This window comes from Mus caroli, chromosome 7, assembly GCF_900094665.2.
Source record: "Mus caroli chromosome 7, CAROLI_EIJ_v1.1, whole genome shotgun sequence".
Lineage (NCBI taxonomy): Eukaryota > Metazoa > Chordata > Mammalia > Rodentia > Muridae > Mus > Mus caroli.
In genome coordinates this window covers 24579967-24596668 of record NC_034576.1, presented here as the reverse complement: position 1 = coordinate 24596668, position 16702 = coordinate 24579967, and the positions used below count along the sequence as shown (strand labels likewise).

The following is a 16702-nucleotide window of genomic DNA, read 5'->3' as shown; positions in this document are numbered from 1 at the left end:
CAGGAGTAGGACCTCAGTCTGAAAGAGGACAGGAGCCATTACCCCTAGGGGAAGGTTGGCTAGACATGAGGACAGAGCTACAAGTGAGGTCCCAAAGGGACAGGAGCAGGTGGAGGTGGGGTTGGGATGAAGTCACAGGCGTTGGGGTGGGGGACCTGGAAGGGGAGGGGACTGGCTCCCACAGCTGCAGGAGGGGAGGGTCAGGATGGAACAAGGCCCTGTTTAAGTCAGATGTGGCAGGTATGGTCACAGATCAGGATCCCAGGGACACTCAGTGGGAGACAGCTCACCGAGGCGCAGGTGCCGTGGCTGCCACAGTAGGCTGAGCACTCCTGCAGGCCGCAGTCTGGACCTCCCCAGCCCGGCTCGCAAACGCACACTCCCGGGGACTTGCACTGCCCATGGTTCTGGCAGCCTCCAGGACACAGGGAGAAGCGGAAGGAGGCGTTAAAGCCCAGCAGGTTGTAGTTGGCATCGCTGAAGAGGTGGAGCAGCATCTATAGGACAAGAGGCTGGGTATACTAGGCAGGTTGCATCTGGCTTCATCTGGATGGTGCACCACCCCTGGACAACCCACTGCCTTCCTCTGTCTCCTTTTGTTGTTTAGGTGGCATATGCCTTTAATCCCAGCACTTGTGAGGTAGAGGCAGGTGGATTTCTGGGTTCAAAGCCAGCCTGGTCTACAAAGTGAGTTCCAGGACAGCCAGGGCTATACAGAGAAACCCTGTCTTGAAAAACCAAAAAAGAAAAAAGAAAAGATGCAAGATGCCATGGGGGCTGGAGAGATGGCCCAGCAGTTAAGAGCACTGGCTGCTCTTCCAGAGATCCTGAATTCAATTCCCAGCACCCACATGGTAGCTCCTTACCATTTATAATTGGATCTGATGCCATCTTCTGGCACACGGGTGTACATGCAGATAGACCACTCATAAATCTTTTTTTAAAAAGATCTCATTTAGCCCAGGCTGGCCTCAAACCCATCCTCCTGCCTCTACTTCCCCAGTACTGGCATTATGTGTGTACCACCACCCTTGTTTTATAGGATGCTGGCGATTGAACCCAGGGGTTTGTGAACGCTAGGCAGACACTCTTGCAAACTGAAGGGCATTCCCCAGCCCCGCCCTGCCTTCGGTTGTCTGTTTTCTGTGTGTTTGTGGAACTATCTGGTTGTTGTTGCTGCTTGGGACAGGGTTTCAGTATGGGGCCCAGGCTGGTTTCAAATCAACCCTCACAGGCTCCTAAGAGCAGGGATTACAGGTATTCACCGCCAGACCCAACCCTCTGCCTCTCCGCCTTCCACTGTCTTCTCTGACACCCTCTGACTGGCTTTTCTGGACTTTTCCGTCCCTTCCAATCTTTTTCATTTCTTCCTAGGCTTGTGCTCCTAGGACCCCCTCACTCCCAAGAGACCATGGTCCCATACCCCGTCACCACTAACCTTGCCTGAGGAAGCCTCAATGGGTGGGGGCCGGGTGCTCCCACTCAGACTGGCAAGCAGAGGGCCTTGGGGCGAGTCACCGTCATACACAAAGAGGTAGTCATACGTGCACTCCGTGTCCAGGAAAAGGAAGTCCAGCAGGATCCGGTGCTGAGGGCTCGGGGCTGGGAAGTGAGCACAGGGGCCAGGTTCTCACATGTTCTCACCTTCTCTGAGGATCCACGGAGCCCACCCAAAGAAACCACCACACCTTGTTCTGGGTGCTGTGAGGGAGCTCCTGGTCAGAGGAGTCGCCTCGTAGCCTCTGCTCTGCTATTGGGCTGAACATCCACTGTCAACTTGTAAAAACTCACAAAACCCACACAGCACTCAGCGCAAGGTGAGAGCGGCCCAAGGACCAGGCAGGGAGAACCTTGGCTCCTCCCTATGGACAAAGAAGTTATCCTGTAGCACTGGGGTGGGGGTGGGGGGCTGGAGCACTGTGGGTCCCTGTTCCCGCACAGACTCTACTGTTCCCACTTACTTTGCTACTACAGAAACACAAGAACACTATGCCATCAGTCTCAGCTCTGCTCCTGAACTATACTACCTGGAGGGCAAGTCACCTGCCCTCTCAGGCTCAGTCGTCCCAGCTATAAGATACTGATCTAGTGATCTAGTGATACCTACTGAGACTGTGATGGAACTCAGCCAAAAGCGTTTTCTTTTTTTTCTGGTTTTTTGTTTTTCAAGTCAGGGTCTTGCTTTGTATTCCTGGCTGTCCTGGAACTCACTCTGTAGACCAGACTGGCCTCAAACTCAGAGATCTGACTGCCTCTGCCTCCAGAGTACTGGGATTAAATGAGCTAGATCTTTAGGCCAGGGCTGAGGGCATGGCTCAGTGGTAGAGCCCCTGCCTAGAATCCCCCAGTGAGGGGCTGGGGGCGTGGCTCAGTGGTAGAGCCCCTGCCTAGAATCCCCCAGTGAGGGGCTGGGGGCGTGGCTCAGTGGTAGAGCCCTGCCTAGAATTCCCCAGTGAGGGGCTGGGGGTGTGGCTCAGTGGTAGAGCCCCTGCCTAGAATCCCCCAGTGAGGGGCTAGGAGCGTGGCTCAGTGGTAGAACCCCTGCCTAGAATCCCCCAGTGAAGGGCTAGGGGCGTGGCTCAGTTGTAAAGTGATTGGCTAGCATGCCCAAAGTCCTGGGTTTCATCTCTTCTGAGAGAGAGGAGAAAGACTGATTCCCACCTGGGCATTAATAATGAAATGAACTAACAGATCTGTATGTAATTTGAAACTAAATTATATATATATAACTTTTTTTTTTCACTTATGAGTGCACACCAGAAAAGGACTCCCATTACAGAGGATTGTGAGCCACAATATGGTTGCTGGGAATTGAACTCATGGCCTCTAATGCCACTGAGCCATCTCTCTAGCCCCCCTGAATCATTTTTTATTGTGGAAGGTTGATTTCTGTGTGTGTGTGTGTGTGTGTGTGTGTGTGTGTGTGTGTGTGTTGTATGTCTGGTCATTTGTATTGAAATTTCTAGGAATCAAGCAGCGAAAGGTAGAAATCAGAAGCAGGATAATGGTCAGGCATGGTTGATCACACCTCTAATTCAGTTCTGAGGAAGAGAAGACAAGAGAACCAGTGCATGTTCAAGGCCAGGCTAGGCACCCTGCTGAAGTCACTGAGATCAGAAAAAAAAAAAATTCTTTTTGGTTACTTTTTTTTGTTTTTCAAGACAGGGTTTCTCTGTGTAGCCCTAGCTGTCCTGGAACTCACTCTGTAGACCAGACTGGCCATGAACTCACAGAGATCCTCCTGCCTCTGCCTCTGGAGCACTGTGAGATTTTTAAAGGGCCTCGAATGCAGCGCCATGGTAGAAAGCCTGCCTGTCATGCACAGGGGCACTCTACCAGAAACAGCATGAAGAAGGACCAACAGGCTGGAAAGCACCCGCCCTTAGAGGAGCTAAGGCTGAGGAGCTGGAGATGTGACTCCGTTGCTAGAGTGCACAAAGCCCTGGGCTCCCAACCACACAAAACCAGGCTTAGCTGCCCAGCACTGAGGTCTCGCCTTTAGGGTTGTCCTTAGTCTATCCCTGCACTCTGGAGTCTGAGGTAAGAGAATCGAAGGTCCAGGCCTGCCGAGCTGCATGACCAGATATCTCAAAAATAACACAGAACCAGGGCTGGGGGAGGGGGAGAGATATGCTCTCTTTTCTCAAGTTCTCTTTCTTTTTTTTTTTTAAAGATTTATTTATTTATTTATTTATTTATTTTATGTATAAGACTACATTATTGCTATCTTCAGACACACCAGAAGAGGGCATCAGATCCCATTACAGATGGTTGTGAGCCACCGTGTGGTTGCTGGGAATTGAATTCAGGACCCCTGGAGGAACAGCCAGCATTCTTAACCACTGAGCCGTCTCTCCAGCCCCCAGTTCTTTTCTTTCTTATCTACCTATCCCGCCTTGGTTTTGTGAGTCTTGTAAGCCTTCGCTTCCTTGTCTATAAGTGAGAATAATCTCCTTACCCACCGAGGCTGGTGTAAATGGTCAACAATGTGACTATAATTTGCTAGCCCAGAGCCAGGATGCTCAATACTAAGCCTTGCCCGGCCACTGTCCCTGTGACTGTCCTTCTTACAGCACCACTGACACAGACTCCCTCCACACCTAACCTGAGGTCTTGCCCTAACATGCTCTCTAGTGCTTCATGCCAATCCTATACCTGGCACTGGTATTCCTTTACTAAAAGTCCTTCTTGGCTCTCTCAGCCTAGGAGAAAAGCTAGCCCCCTGCCCTGGTGTTTGGAACTTGATCTCATCTCTCATACTGCCATTAGAGCAGTGGACTAGTGGGTCGTGCCTGGAACCTGGCTCTGTGGGGAGCCAGGCCTCTGCACAAGCTGCTTTATATTTGGAGGCCTCCTCCAGGAAGCCTACCCTGATGGTTCAGGACTGAGTTAGGAGCCTCTCTTTGGAATTCGCACATCCCAGCATAACTGAATCTCTGTTCCAGGAGGAGGCTCACAGGACTCAGGACCTGGGCATAATGTCTTCTCAAACACTGCCTTGGCACAAGGCCTGGGGTTGAGCAAGAACTGAGCAGTGGCTGGATGACAGAATGAAGAGACACGCAAAAGCATGGTGACACATGTAATTATGTCACAGGTGTGGCAGGACCAGTAAGACTGTGTTCAAGGCCATCCTGGGCAACATAGCAAGAGCTTGCCTCATAAGCAAAACCAGAAACAACATATCATACAGACTAAGCAAGTAGTATTGAGCAATATATATATATATATATATATACATATATATATATATAAGACAACAATTAAATTTTAAAGGGGACCTAAATTTGGAAGAAAGCAAGAAGGGGTATATGGAAGGAGGAAAGGAAACAGGGAAATGATATAATCATACTATAATCTCAAAAAATATAAGATTTTTTTTTTAAAGTCTGGGCTAGAGATGTCTCACCAGCTTAGAAACCATGTTGCTCCTGCCGATGACCCAACTTCAATTCCCAGGACTCACACAGGAGCTCATAACCATCAGCTTCAGAGATCTGACACCCTCTTCTGACCTCAGGCACCAGGCACACACATTCTCAGGCAAAACATTCACACACATAAAATAAGTCTATAAATAAATAAATAAATAAATAAATCGAAGCCACAAAGCCAGGCATAGTGAGGCACCCCTATAATCCCAACATTTTGGAAACAATCAGGAGAGTCATCTTTGGTATGTTCCAGACCAGCCTGGGCTATGTGAGATCCTCTCTCAAAAAACAAAAGAACAAAACCTAAGAGGAGGAGGAGGGGGAGGAGGGGGAGGAGGGGGAGGAGGGGGAGGAGGGGGAGGAGGGGGAGGAGGGGGAGGAGGGGGAGGAGGGGGAGGAGGGGGAGGAGGGGGAGGAGGGGGAGGAGGGGGAGGAGGGGGAGGAGGGGGAGGAGGGGGAGGAGGGGGAGGAGGGGGAGGAGGGGGAGGAGGGGGAGGAGGGGGAGGAGGGGGAGGAGGGGGAGGAGGGGGAGGAGGGGGAGGAGGGGGAGGAGGGGGAGGAGGGGGAGGAGGGGGAGGAGGGGGAGGAGGGGGAGGAGGGGGAGGAGGGGGAGGAGGGGGAGGAGGGGGAGGAGGGGGAGGAGGAGCTGACTACTTTGCCTTTGAGTCCACTGACCAGAACCCAGGGATATAACATACAGACCCCAACCCACAGTTTGGAGATTACACAAGAACCATCCGGCAGAACCAGGATCCAGAGCTTCCAGAATCTCACCCGCCTTCACCAAGCACCCTGTTCTGATCAAGGCCTTAAAACAAAGGTAAAAGCCTGCTTGCTGGAAGCTGGCTCGAGATTTGCTCCCTCCTAAAGCTCAAGGCTTCTGCTTTCAACCCTACACCATTCCAGAAAGGAATCTGACCCCTAGCCACGCCTCCTGGCCTGCCCCTGGAGAAAGCTGGGAAACTCTTACTCCAGAGGAGGCTGGGAAGCCTGAGACCAGACACAATCATAGTACAAGAAGTGTGTACTGAGGCATGGTGCGCACTCCTGCAATCTCAGCACCAGGGAGGCTGAGGTAGGAGAATTTTGAGTTCAAGGCCAGCCTGGGCTATAAACAATAACAGAAGCAACCAAGCCACTTAGACTTTAGGGTAATTTTGAAACAGGCTCCACTATAGCCCAGCGTAGCCTCTAAGTCAGGATCCCCTGGCCTTAGCCTCTCAGGTACTCAAGAGTACAAGCTTGGACCGACACTTTAAGCTAAGATGCTGGTTCTTGGGGTGACAGATGCCACACCCCACATTAATCAGCTTGCTTCCATCCCACTGGGGAAAATCCATAAACATCTCCCTGCAGGGCTCACACCTCTGCCCCACATGCCAAGCCTCTAGCCTGTCACCCTCCACCCAGGCTCAAGAGAACAACCATTCCGTAGCTTCCTGGCACCCCCAGGGAAACGGCCAAACTGCCAATGTGACATTCGAGGGGCAGCTCTGGCTCCTCACCTCCCAGTCTACTGTCTGGACTTACTAGACAAACATAGACACAGATCCTAAGACATATTAGCCTCCCTCGAGTCTTCATAGAAGCTGGCCACTTTTATACCCCAGAACACTCCCACATGTGCTTCAATGGCTGTCCCTCTGAAACTTCTAGCAGATTTCTATCTTTCCCCTAGGCCCAGCCACAAAACTCCCATTTCCAGCCTCTACTTCAGCTCTGAACATTGTGCACACTGGGGGCTGACAGTCCACCATGCCCAACGACACATTGGCCTGAGCTATAGTTGGGACATGTCAAAAACAAAACAAAACCTTCAAGGCTAAGGAGATAGCTCAGGGGACAAAGAACCAAGTTCAGATCCCCCTGGATCTACATAAGCTGGATAGGGCAGTGCAGGGCAGCGATCCCAGCTTACATTGAAATAGGGAGCAGAAACAAGAGAATGCACAGATGTTCCTGGGCCAGGCAGGCAATAGTGAACAAGAAACTTTGCCTCGGGCTGGTGAGATGGCTCAGCAGGTAAGAGCACCTGATTCTTCTTCCAAAGGTCCTGAGTTCAAATCCCAGCAACCACATGGTGGCTCACAACCATCCATAATGAGATCTGACTCCCTCTTCTGGAGTATCTGGAGCTACAGTGAAATTACATATAATAAATACATAAATCTTTAAAAAAAAAAGCAAAAAAAAAAGAAACTCTGCCTCAAACAAGGTGGGAGGTAAGGACTGATACTGGAGGTTGTTCTCTGACCCCTACATGTTGTTACTTGTACACACACACACGCACACATACCCTACAAGGAGGAGAAGGAAGAGGCAGTAATGACAGGGTCTTGGGCTGGGGGAGTAGCTCAGTTGGTAAAGAGCTTACTTGCATGCATGAAGCCCTGGGTTCAAGCCCAAGTACCACATGACGCACAGTAGTTAACACCTACAATCCCAGAATTAGGGAGATAGAGGCAAGAGGATGCGTATCCATCCAGTTCAAGCCACCTGGGAAACATAAGATTCTGTCTTAAGAAAGAAGAAGCCAGGCAGTGGTGGCGAATGCCTTTAATCCCAGCACTCGGGAGGCAGAGGCAGGCGGATTTCTGAGTTTGAGGTCAGCCTGGTTTACAGAGTGAGTTCCAGGACAGCCAGGGCTACACAGAGAAACCCTGTCTCGAAAAAACAAAAAAACAAAAAAGAAAGAAAGAAAGAAAGAAAGAAAGAAAGAAAGAAAGAAAGAAAGAAAGAAAGAAAGAAAAGAAAACAAACGCCGGGCGTGGTGGCGCACGCCTTTAATCCCAGCACTTGGGAGGCAGAGGCAGGCGGATTTCTGAGTTCGAGGCCAGCCAGGGCTACAAAGTGAGCTCCAGGACAGCCAGGGCTACACAGAGAAACCCTGTCTCGAAAAGCCAAAAAAAAAAAAGAAAGAAAACAAACAAAGGAAGGAAGGCAGGCAAGCAAGCAAGCAAAAACCAAACAAAAAACCTGTAAGCGGGAGAGATGACTCAGAGGTTAAGAGCAGTTGCAGCTCTTTCAGAGGATAAGGTTCAATTCCCAGCACCCACGCAGCTGCTTACAAGCAACTACAACTCCAGTACCAGTGATCCGATGCCCTCTTCTGGCCTCCGTCAGCACCAGGCACACACATAGTGCACACATGTATATGCAGGCAAAACACTCATACACAGAAAATAAAAGTAAATACATCGAGCCGGGCATGGTGGCGCACGCCTTTAATCCCAGCACTTGGGAGGCAGAGGCAGAGGCAGGCGGATTTCTGAGTTCGAGGCCAGCCTGGTCTACAGAGTGAGTTCCAGGACAGCCAGGGCTACACAGAGAAANCCTGTCTCGAAAAACAAAAACAAAGAAACAAACAAACAAACAAACAAAAGTAAATACATCTTTTTAAAAAAGATTTTCAGGATTGGGGATTTAGCTCAGTGGTAGAGCGCTTGTCTAGCAAGCACAAGGCCCTGGGTTCGGTCCTCAGCTCTGGGGAAAAAAAAAAAAAAGACAAAATAATAAAAAAAGATTTTCAATTTGTAGCTCAGGCCAGCCTCAAACTCACAAACCTCCTCCTGCTGCCTCTGGCTTCTCCTTTTAACTGTTTTCGCATACTAAATTTTTGCACATATGCTTGCTCAAAAGCATCCCACATTCCTGACGCTCCCATCATGCCTTGGGTTAGTCAGACTCCTGGGACGTTGTGTCTTCCCAGAGCTTCACCGATCCCTGCAAGGCCGTAAGAGAGGGGCACAGGTTGTTCTTTATTTCTAAAATGTTCTTCTACTCGCTTCCTGCCTGACAGGCATAGAGCCCTGAGGTCTCAGCTCTGGCATCTCTTCCAGAATGCTTGACAGGCATAGAGCCCTGAGGTCTCAGCTCTGGCATCTCTTCCAGNCAGGCATAGAGCCCTGAGGTCTCAGCTCTGGCATCTCTTCCAGGATGCTTGACAGGCATAGAGCCCTGAGGTCTCAGCTCTGGCATCTCTTCCAGAATGCCTGACAGGCATAGAGCCCTGAGGTCTCAGCTCTGGCATCTCTTCCAGAATGCTTGACAGGCATAGAGCCCTGAGGTCTCAGCTCTGACATCTCTTCCAGGATGCTTCTCTGCTCTCCTCTCTCCCAGATCATGTACTTCCTGTGGGCTCTCCCAGGGGAGTACTTTGGTATGTGACTGTTAGTATGTCGGTCTCCCCCACAAGCACTGCTGGGAAGAAGGTCCCTGGTCTTCTGCTATGTCATGGTGGCATATATAATTTCTGGCACATGAACGACTAAAACAATGGTTTTATTGAAGTATTTAAATACAACAATAGCCCTAAGGGCACTTAATGGGCATTTGCTGGATGTGATGGGTTGACTAGATCTGGAACTAATTAAAAGCTAAATAGCTAGGCACAATTGTAAGGGTTTGTTTGTGTTTGTTTGTTTGTTTGTTTGTTTTTCTTAACTAAACCACTTAGGGAAGGCCCACTTCTAATCCAGATCTTTTGAAGTGAGAGGCTCCACCATTAATTTGGGCCACGCCTTCTGCTGGTAGCCTGTATAAAGGATATGAAAGAATGAAGCTTGCTCTCTTGGCCTGCTTGCTCTCACTCTATCTAGGAGTCCAGTCCTTCACTTTGAGCTAGCCCACGCTGGCCTCAAACTCACAAGCCTCCCCCACTCCTACCTCTGGCACTAGCCCTGGCTTCTTCTATTATCTGTTTTAGCATACTAGATTTTAGCACATAGGCTTGCTCAAAAACACCTTCTAATTCCTGTCTGCATTAGAACAGACTTTCTTTAGCATTCTGGCATATACTGAAGACCAGGTAAGACATAAGCCATTTGGACTGAACAACTACTACTGGACTTTTTTGGTAAACAGTCGTTATTGGACTTGCTGGACCACAGTCTATAAGCAATTCTTTTTACTTGGTGGGAGGGGTGTCAAAACAGGGTTTCTCTGGCTGTCTTGGAACTCACTATGTAGACCAGTCTGGCCTCAAACTCGGAGATCTGCCTGAGTCTGCCTCTGGAGTGCTGGGATGAAAGAAATGCGCCACCACCGCACAGTGACTATAAGCCATTTTAATCTCATTTCTATAAAGATTCATTCTATAAGCTATGCTTCCCTAGAGAACCCTGACTAATATACTATACCAGATATCAAATGTGTTAAATATCTGACTCCTTTCCTTTTAACTAAGTACTATTGTTGCGGCCATTTGGAGTAAAAGAAACTGTGCCTTCGAAATTCACCCATTCAAAGTCACGAAACTCATATGAAATAGAGCCTAGATCCTAAGCCAGGTGAGTGGACCTACTTTTTGTTGTTGTTTTTTGTTTTCTCGAGACAGGATTTTTTTGTGTGTAGCCCTGGCTGTCCTGGAACTCACTCTGTAGACCAGGCTGGCCTCGAACTCAGAAATCTGCCTGCCTCTGCCTCCCAAGTGCTGGGATTAAAGGCGTGAGTGGACTTACAAGTAAGCAAAAATAAAGGAGTGGTAGAAAGCTGTGCTAGATTGATATTTTCTGTGCGCTACATTCAGGATCAAGTGAAGAAAAACACCCCTCACAAATACTCCTAGTTTGTGACTGTGACTCTTGGCACATTTCCTCCCATCTGAGTTAGGGCCCAAGCTGGCTGCAACACTGCATGTCCAACATTTTACAGCAAAAGTCCTGGAATGGAGCCGGGTTCTAGGAATGTGCTCAGTGAATGAACGCACAAATGAATGAACTAGCAACCGAGTGAGTGACCCACGCGGCCCCACTCACCCTCGATAAGCCACTCGCAGTTGCCGTTGACGCTGTAGTTGCCCGCACCATCCGTCACGAAGCCTGGCGCCTCCCGTAGCACCTGCCGCTGCCCCTTGCAGTCACCAGCCAGGACCCTGAGGGACAGCGGCCCCAGCACTGCCATGGCCAGTGCAAGGGCCACGGCCAGAGCTCCACCCAAGGCCATCGCCGCCTTCGGCACTGGCCCTAAGGGACGGGAAGGGCCGTGAAGACCTGGAGAGGACCCTCTGGGAGTGAGGCCCTGCAGATGCAACCTTTACAGGCGTAGCATGGCCTTGTAGTCCAAGGATGTACCAGCCACGCAGTCCGGGCCAAGGAAAGGGCCGCAGTTGATGGGCTCTTGAAACGGAGGGGCCGGCCCTATAGACCCATGGAAGGCCCTGGATATGAAGTCGCTATGGATAGGGCTGACTCCTAGGGACCGTAAGGGTCCCCTATAGACACGAGCCCCCATAGGGGCGCCGACTCCATAAACGGTATCCAGTGATTACATTCAGGCTGCAGCAAGGCCAAAACAGACCGTATAGACAGTCTTCCAGGGGCGACGTGCTCTACAGCCCAGCTGGGCGGTCCATGGAGCGTGCGGGGTGGAACTTGCCTGGCCCGGAGACTCCTGGGGAGACCCCTCCAGACGGGGGCGGGGCCTGCCTTCAGGGTCCCGGCCCGGATCCCCAGGGCTCACGCTAATGCCTACCCACCCGCTCCTCCCACTCGAGGCGGATGGGCTAGATCAGAGAGAACTGGGGACTCCTGGGCCAGAGCGGCCCGAGGAAGACCCGCTGAGAGGGCGAGGGGGCGGGAGCCGCGCAGCCTCTGAAGGGAGGACAGGCTAGGAGGAGGCGAGAAGAGGAAAAGCGGCGGGTCAGAGCGGCCCTGGGAGGACTAAGGAGCGCCTGGCTCCGCCCCTTCTCGAGGAAGACTTCCGGAAACTTTCCCTCCCATCTGTTCCCAGTCGCTTGCGCAGCGAGAATAGGAATTCAGCTCAGAGAATTACGCATGCGTATTGCTAAGAGTGTAACCCAAAATCGCGTTATGTGCTAGTCATTGGCTGAGCAAAGCCTTTGCCACTGGAGGGCGCCTCTATCTCTGCTAGCGAAAGGAAAGTCAAACATAAAGGAGCGGTAAAAAGCTGTGCTAGATGGTTATTTTCTGTGCTCTACATTCAGGATCAACATGAATATCAAGTTATGAAGGCAAGGGACTCCAGACCAAAATAGCATTTCCTAGATGGATACAGTGAGACCCGTGTGACTTAAAGCACCATCAATACATAAAAGAAGCTGGAGAGACGACTTAGTGGTTCAGAACATGTTGCCCTTGCAGAAGACCCTGGTTCGATTCCCAGAACCCATATAGTGGAAATCCAACGCCTTCTTCTGGCCTTCTACACAATGTGCGCGCATAGTACGCTGACATACATTCAGGAAACCTACTCATGCGTCTTTTCCTTTTTTCAGCTAAGATGGAAAAGAAACCATGTTATAGATTAAAAACTCAACGAATCCTCTTTATTTTGGCAAGAAGAGAAAACGTCTTTCTGCCACAGACCATGTGAAGGTCCTTGGCATTCAGATGGACGGACAAAGCACAGGTCCGAGGTCACAAACCCCAAGGAGGGTTTCAAAGTAGAGACCAACTTCACAATATCCGTCTCTGAACAGTGGCTCGAGGGTCGCAGGGTCCTGGAAGGTCGGGCAGGGTCCAGGCGGTCGTCACGGGTGTTCCGGAGTCCAGCAGGGTCAGAGGTCTCGAAGGGGGTCAGGGGGGCGGAGATCACGGAACAGCGGGAGTCCAGATTCCGGAGCCATTCGGGGCAGGGGCTGAGGGAGGGGACGCGGAGAACGGCTCCCGCGGGACCGTTTGGCACAAGAGGGAAAGGGGCAGGACGCAGCGCATCCAAAGTGGGCGCGGGGTGTGGGAGGGGCGCGGGATGCCTGGCATGGCCGAGCCCTTGGGCCGGGAGAGAAACGGGGTTCCGGAGCCCAGCCGGGGCCCGGTGCGCCGCCCGTGGGGCAGAGGCGGGGAAGGGATGCTCAGACCGGGGGTGCAGGGCCCCCGGCTGTGTGCATGCTGAAGTATTCGGTGAAGCCGGTGTGCGGCGCCGCCGTCTGGGGCACAAGCGGCTGGTAGGACGGCGTCGGGCCATCCCAGCCCGAGTCGACCGCCTTGGAGAACCGAGCGGGTGGGGGCGGGGAGGCTGCGCCCGGCTCGGCCATGGTCACCACACGGCCCCTCGGGGCCACCGCCGCCGCCACCGCTGTCTCCTCCACCTGCTTCCCGGCCTGGGATGGGGGGTCAGGGTCAGAAGCTGCCCAGAACCCTCGGGGGAGCAAATGCGGCCCCGAAGGCCCGTCCCCCTCCCCCTAGAGGACTCCCACCACCCCAAATATAAACGCATTTGTCAATCAGGGAAGGAATGGGTGGCTGGGCGCCTGGGCAGTGGGGCCAGGTATTCAAGGGGTGGCGTTGGAGTGCGCCGGGCAAACTCTGGAGGCGGTGGGGGAGATGGGGACCAGCCTCGGAAGGCAGGCGGCGGGGGCACAGCGCGGGGTGTCCTCGGGGGCGTGCGCAACAGCGCCAGGACCCAGTCTGGCAGGGTGGGCGCGGGCGCCGGGGGACGGTCGAGGCGGGGCGTCGGGGCGCGGGGAGTACGGAAGGCCAGGGGTGGGCTCAGACGCCAATGAGCAGGGGGTGGCGGCGGGGCGGGGAGCGGGGTCAGGTACTCCAGGGGCGGCGCCAGCAGCTCCTCGGGCGCCGGGGCTGCGGAGCTTACAGAGGAGGTTGGCGGGGGGATGGAGAAGAGCTCCGTGAAGTTGGGCACCGAGTCGCTGATGAACGTCACGTTTCCATAGACGTGCTGCGGGAAGGCTTTATCTGCTGATTGGCTCCCTCCGGGTCCAGGGACCCCAGCGGAGGCGATCTGTGAAGTTCGCACGTGGTACGGAAAGTTCTTGTTGGCGGCCGATGGGCGGGTCATGATCTGAGAAAAGTCAGGCACAGGTTAGAGAAGCAGTGTCCAGCCCCAGACTGTCCCTATAAAGTGTAGAGACTTAGATGATTCCCCTCCACTTGACCTCTCTACATTGCCTTTGAACCATTCAGACTGCCTTGGACACCAGGAGTAGGGTATCTGCCGGCATTCTGACCTTTTCCCTCAACACGCCTCTCTAATTACTATGCTTAGTGGTGTTTCCAATATCACAATCCTGACTACTGGATGTCATAATTGATTGGTTGCGGGCAGTGTCCTGTGCTGCCCAGTATGAGAGCCACTAGCCACATATGGCTTAAATTGAATCAAAATTAAATGTAAAGCTGTTTCTCAGTTACACACTGCCTTACCTAAACTCATTAGGCACCTTCTTAGAGAGCACAGATTAAAGAGCAGAAGTGTTTTACCGCTCTTTCCTGTTTTGCTTTGTTTTCTTTTTGAGACGGTCTATGTAGTCCAGGCTGTTCTCAAACTTGCTATGTAGCTAAAAATGACCTTGAACTCCTGACCTCCTCCCAGACTCCTGATTTCCCCCCTCCACCTTCCTAGTGCTAGACTGATGTTCAGCACCACACACAGAAGGTGTCCATAAACACACAGTTCAGCTAAACATCCATTAGTAGGCTCTCTAGAATGTCAACTCATTAAAGGAAGGAACTCAACGTTTTCTCCTCTTCTGAAACAGTCTGTGCAGCATCCTCGTGCCTTGGGCATCAAGTGCTTGGATTATAAGCATTTACCACCAGAGTTAGAACTTGACTACTTTTTTGGTTTGGTTGCATTTGGTTTGGTTTTGACTTTTCAAGACAGTGAGTGTTACAGCCCTGGCTGTCCTGGAACTCACTCTGTAACCTAGGCTGGCCTCAAATTCAGAGATCCGCCTGCCTCTCCCTCCTGAGTACTCGGATTAAAGGCGTGCGTCACCACCGCCCAGCAGAACTTGACTTTTCTATTCCCTGTCCCAAGCTGAATCTTTTGCAATGCCTGGCTGTCAATAAATACTGGTCAAACGTTTCCAGAATATAGGCGATGGATGTTTCTAGATCCCATTCTGCCACCATACTCCATCCAGTAGCTCAACTCGACCTCGACCTCACTGAGGCTGTGCTGGATGCAGCTCGCTCGCTTGGCATGCTTCAGAAAGAAGCTGACTGAAGGTGAAAGAAAGCAGCAAGGACACTTGTCTCGCATTCTGAGCTCTGAGCTGGCGGTGCAGCTCTTGGCTCCATCCCTCACTAAGTGCTGGATCTGGGGCACGTTGATTAAACAACCTGAGCCTCACCAGCCAAAAAGGATTAAGGTGCCTATCTGGAAAGATGAGAAGGTGGAAATGAAAGCCACTGCTACAGAGCCTCATGCACGGTGGGTTCTCGGTGTTTCTTTCCTGCCTATCCCCTTCTGACTTCTTGCTGAGCTTCTAGATACACCACCCAAGGAAGATGAGTAAAGTCTACACTTAAGCTAGGTCCTGAGGTGGAAGATGGCAGACCTGGTCCCTTCCTTGGGGGCTGGGCATGCTGCAGAATATAGGTCCCCAGGGTTAAAAAGCTAAAACCTTCAATGATACTTACTTTTGTTCTCTCTCTCTCTCTCTCTCTCTCTTTTGAGACAAGGTCGCATGTTGCCCAAAATTATATTTTTTCTGTATAATTTTTTCCTGCAATATTTCTGTGGGAGAATGACTTGAACTCCTGATCCTCCTGCCTCCAACTGTGAAGTGATGAGTTTACAGGCATCATGCCAAATTTAACTATACCTATTTCCTTTTATGCACCATCCCCCATGTGAGCCCTGATTATCTGCCAGAGAATAGCAGGTTTCAAAGTGCATGGTCTGCCACCAAAGACCATGGGTCCCTGGAGATTCAGCATCTACTCTCTGTATAGCATTTACAATGACTCCTGGACTTCCTGGCAATTTGGGCAAAGAACCCAGAGGGTAAAATGTGTATGGATATTTCTAGCAAAAATCGGCTAGGGGCTGGTGAGATGGCTCAGTGGGTAAGAGCACCCGACTGCTCTTCCGAGGGTCCGGAGTTCAAATCCCAGCAACCACATGGTGGCTCACAACCATCTGTAACAAGATCTGACTCCCTCTTCTGGTGTGTCTGAAGACAGCTACAGTGAACTTACATATAATCAATAAATAACTCTTTAAAAAAAAAAATAAAGCCGGGCGTGGTGGCGCACGCCTTTAATCCCAGCACTCGGGAGGCAGAAGCAGGCGGATTTCTGAGTTCGAGGACAGCCTGGTCTACAAAATGAGTGCCAGGACAGCCAGGGCTACACAGAGAAACCCTGTCTTGAAAAACCAAAAAAAAATAAAAAATAAGAATCGGCTAAAGACTGGTATACTAGTGAATCCCAGAACTTGGAAGGCAAAGACAGGAAGATTGCTGTGATATCAAGGGCAGTCAGGGCTGTATAGCAAGATTCTGTCTCAAGAAGGGGATGGGGATTGGAGAAGAGGAGTGGGGAAAGAAAGGAAGGAAGGAAAGGAGGGAAGGAAGAAGAAAGGAAAGAAAGAAGGAAAGAAAGAAAAAAGAAGCAGGAGGGGTCGGAAACAGGTGTTCAGGGGATAGCTGATGGATGTATGCATTAACATTGTGAGCCAGGTGCAATGATGCACATCTCTAACCCCAAATATATTACTCAAAAGGCTAGGCAGGGGAAACACGGTAAATTTGAGGCCAGGTTGACCGACACAGTGAGACTGTCTTAAAAAACAAATCTGCAACTGGGTGTGGTGGCACAAACCTTTGATCCCAGCACTCAGTAGTCAGGAGGAGGCAATCTCTGTGAGTTCAAGGCCAGCCTGGTCTATATAGTGAGTTCTAGGTAAGCTAGGGGAACCTAGTGAGTACCTGTGTTTAAAAAAAAAAAAAAAAGGGGGGCTGGAGAGACGGCTCAGTGGGTAAGAGCACCCGACTGCTCTTCCGAAGGTCCAGAGTTCAAATCCCAGCAACCACATGGTGGCTCACAACCATCTGTAATGAGATC

General features: G+C 51.3%; 2 protein-coding genes across 4 annotated transcripts in view; both read right to left on the bottom strand.

The window, feature by feature from the left end:
* The window catches only part of Megf8 (multiple EGF like domains 8), a 50889-nt gene extending 39377 nt beyond the window's left edge, over positions 1-11512 (bottom strand). Inside the window, exons 1-3 of the mRNA XM_021166329.2 lie at positions 10691-11512; positions 1439-1602; positions 291-497 (exon numbers count right to left, since the gene is read on the bottom strand). Of these exons, the coding sequence (XP_021021988.1) occupies positions 291-497; positions 1439-1602; positions 10691-10877 (558 nt within the window). The 5' untranslated portion in view covers positions 10878-11512. The remainder of the gene's footprint in view (positions 1-290; positions 498-1438; positions 1603-10690) is intronic.
* A 681-nt stretch (positions 11513-12193) lies between these two features.
* Positions 12194-16702, bottom strand: part of Tmem145 (transmembrane protein 145) — a 10443-nt gene continuing 5934 nt past the window's right edge. For 2 of the 3 annotated variants that reach the window (XM_021168641.2, XM_021168639.2), the window contains one exon: positions 12928-13691. In XM_021168641.2, coding sequence (XP_021024300.1) covers positions 13113-13691 — 579 coding nt within the window. In that variant the 3' untranslated portion in view covers positions 12928-13112. Of the gene's footprint in view, positions 13692-16702 lie in introns of all 3 variants that reach the window. The other variant, XM_021168642.2, reaches the window with a different exon arrangement.